This window comes from Zingiber officinale, chromosome 5A, assembly GCF_018446385.1.
Source record: "Zingiber officinale cultivar Zhangliang chromosome 5A, Zo_v1.1, whole genome shotgun sequence".
NCBI classification, from domain to species: domain Eukaryota; kingdom Viridiplantae; phylum Streptophyta; class Magnoliopsida; order Zingiberales; family Zingiberaceae; genus Zingiber; species Zingiber officinale.
In genome coordinates this window covers 68,514,025-68,516,739 of record NC_055994.1, presented here as the reverse complement: position 1 = coordinate 68,516,739, position 2,715 = coordinate 68,514,025, and the positions used below count along the sequence as shown (strand labels likewise).

Genomic DNA, 2,715 nt, shown 5'->3' with positions numbered 1-2,715 from the left:
TTTGAAAAATTTTCAAAAAAATTCTAAAAATTCTGAAAAATTCCGTTATCATTATTTATCATTTTCGATATTTTACATAGTTACTGAATTAGATCGGAGGTTTTACTAGTACAATGCTGCGACAAAATAGATCCGGAGTTGTGGAAAGGGTGATTCTAAATCGCGTATCGCACTGGAATTTTTAATATATCAAAAGTTTTAATATAATCCATATATATATCTGTATATATACCATATATAAAATTTCTCTATATTTTCCGATCCCAACGACCCGCTCTGTGCACGGTCACAGAGACACAGATTGAAGAGTAAGACGCCGAATATTGAGCTTCCGTTACCGATTGACCTGTGTATGTGACGTTGACTTAATTGTCCGACTCACGGAGGAGGACTTGACTTTCCAGAAGGGTGGTGAGAGGAAGCGTGAGAGTAAATGTTACGGTCAACTATTATTAATTAAGTGGCAAGCCATTGTGGACTGGATCCGTCACCAAGACTTGGTCGTCATTATAAATCCGGTCAACTCACGATCAATCTATAGCTTAGTTAACGTGGCGTGATTCGTTTTAATCTTGTTAATCTAAAATAAACTATGGAGATGAGGAACGGACAAGCCCGGTCAGTATTGCTATTGCTTGTTCTTTCCACACCTCATCTCAACGCATTTATTAGTGAAATGCAAAATTTCATTATAATCCTTTTAATTTTCTTTTTCCCCATTTCAATCTTTCAGCTAAGTGTTGTCACATTATTATGCTAAGTTTCAACGCTGATATTATTCTTTTTTAGTCAAATGTGAAAATCGTCCTGTATGAAAATTTGAGGGATCAAATCGAAAATTGGTCGCCCACTCACTTATCTGAACACGCTTTCCACGTTCATGCACTCCTTGCTGCTGCGCTCGGCTGTTTCATCCAAACACAGAACGAAGAAAATCCTGATGTGTCACAACATATATATGAGGCGGGTCAAGAATCTCATCATATCTGCCATATTCTCTTCTAGTTCCTGTTCTAAAACGTACATCCAATCCTCACCAAGGGCTCTTTTTCACCGCCTGGTCGCAGTGCATACTTGACTGAGCGACGGTTTCGCCGAGAGGAGTCCACTAATCAATGGCCAGGATGTGATCTTAGATTCGGCAGCCGCCGTCCGTCCTTCTCTGAAGCACCCTTCGCCTTGCTTTCGTCTCCCTATAAATACGACATCCTTCCTCCCGCTGATCACCGAAACCAATCTCGAAGATCGAAGATGCCTTCGGTAGAATCGCACAAGTCGGTCGCCGGCAGCGAACCAGTCCAGCTCCAGATCCGCTCCGTCTGGTCGGACAACCTCGAAGCCGAATTTGATCTCATCCGCGAAGCCGTGGAGCGCTTCCCCTTCGCCGCCATGGACACCGAATTCCCCGGCGTGATCCACCGTCCCCGCAAGCACCCAGCGGCGCTAACAGCCAGCGAGCGTTACGCCGTCCTCAAGGCCAACGTCGACGCCCTCCACCTGATCCAGGTCGGCCTGACGCTCTCCGACTCCGCCGGCAACCTCCCGGACCTCGGAAGCGGCGGCGGAGCGATCCGCTACCTCTGGGAGTTCAACTTCCGCGACTTCGACCCCCGCCGCGACCTCCACGCCCCGGAGTCCATCGAGCTCCTCGAGGCCAACGGGATCGACTTCGAGAAGAACCGAGCGAGGGGTATCGACTCCCGCCGCTTCGCCGAGCTTCTCATGTCCTCCGGCTTGGTGTGCAACGACTCGGCCGTGGCCTGGGTGACCTTCCACAGCGCCTACGACTTCGGCTACCTGATCAAGATCCTCACGCGGGGCAAGCTGCCGAGGAGCCTGCAGGAGTTCATGGGGCTGGTCGGGGTCTTCTTCGGGGACAGGGTGTTCGACATGAAGCACATGATGAGATTCTGCGGCAGCTTGTACGGCGGGCTGGAACGGGTGGCGACCACGCTCCAGGTGGACCGGGCGGTTGGCCGATGCCACCAGGCGGGGTCCGACAGTTTGCTAACTTGGCAGGCGTTCAGGCGGATGAAGGAACTCTTCTTCATGGAGGACGACGGCAAGAAGCACGCCGGAATTCTCTTCGGCTTGGAAGCCTACTGATTGCAGGAAGGGCAGTCATCGCTACAATTCATAATTCATTATATCTTGAGAATTTTGTGTATAAAGTTATGGAATTAATAGTAATAATTGGTCTTTGACGGATAAACAATACTTATTAGAAGCATTCTAGTTTATCAAAACACACACTCAACTAGATACACCACCCCCAATACAGGTTCGGTTACATTCAATCAGCGGATGTGTTTTATTCGTAGCAACAGTAAGAACATCAATGGATTGATTGCAATAATAGTATCATCCATTGATTATTCAAAATTATATGTAACAAATCTCATTAAACTCCCTTTCCCGAGTTTGGGGATTGATTGCTACAGTGATACTCCATAGCAATCAATTGAGGGGGCCGGGCATTTAATTTAGAGATTTGATAACGAGAAATTAAATGAAATAATAGAAATATAAGATATTTGGTTAATATATTTGAGAATAAAAATTTTAAAACTATTCCTAAATAATTTAGAATGACAAAACTTAATTAAACCAGTGGATTTAGAATTCATTCCCAATTAAAATATTTCGGACAGCGAAAAATATTGACTTTCTTTTTTTCCAATAAAAGTGTTTCTTTTTTTTTTTTTTTTTTTTTTT

At 45.1% G+C, this 2,715-nt stretch overlaps 1 protein-coding gene across 1 annotated transcript; it reads left to right on the top strand.

Moving 5' to 3' along the window:
- Positions 1–1,207: 1,207 nt before the first annotated feature.
- Positions 1,208–2,212, top strand: LOC121980552 (probable CCR4-associated factor 1 homolog 11). The gene has a single exon (XM_042532637.1). It carries the CDS (start codon positions 1,252–1,254, stop codon positions 2,104–2,106), a length of 855 nt encoding a protein of 284 aa, XP_042388571.1. The 5' UTR covers positions 1,208–1,251; the 3' UTR covers positions 2,107–2,212.
- The last annotated feature ends 503 nt before the right edge of the window (positions 2,213–2,715 follow it).

What these genes read in the sequence shown, in the direction of transcription:
- LOC121980552 (XM_042532637.1), top strand. Translation starts at nt 1,252, where the DNA reads ATGCCTTCGGTAGAATCGCACAAGTCGGTCGCCGGCAGCGAACCAGTC.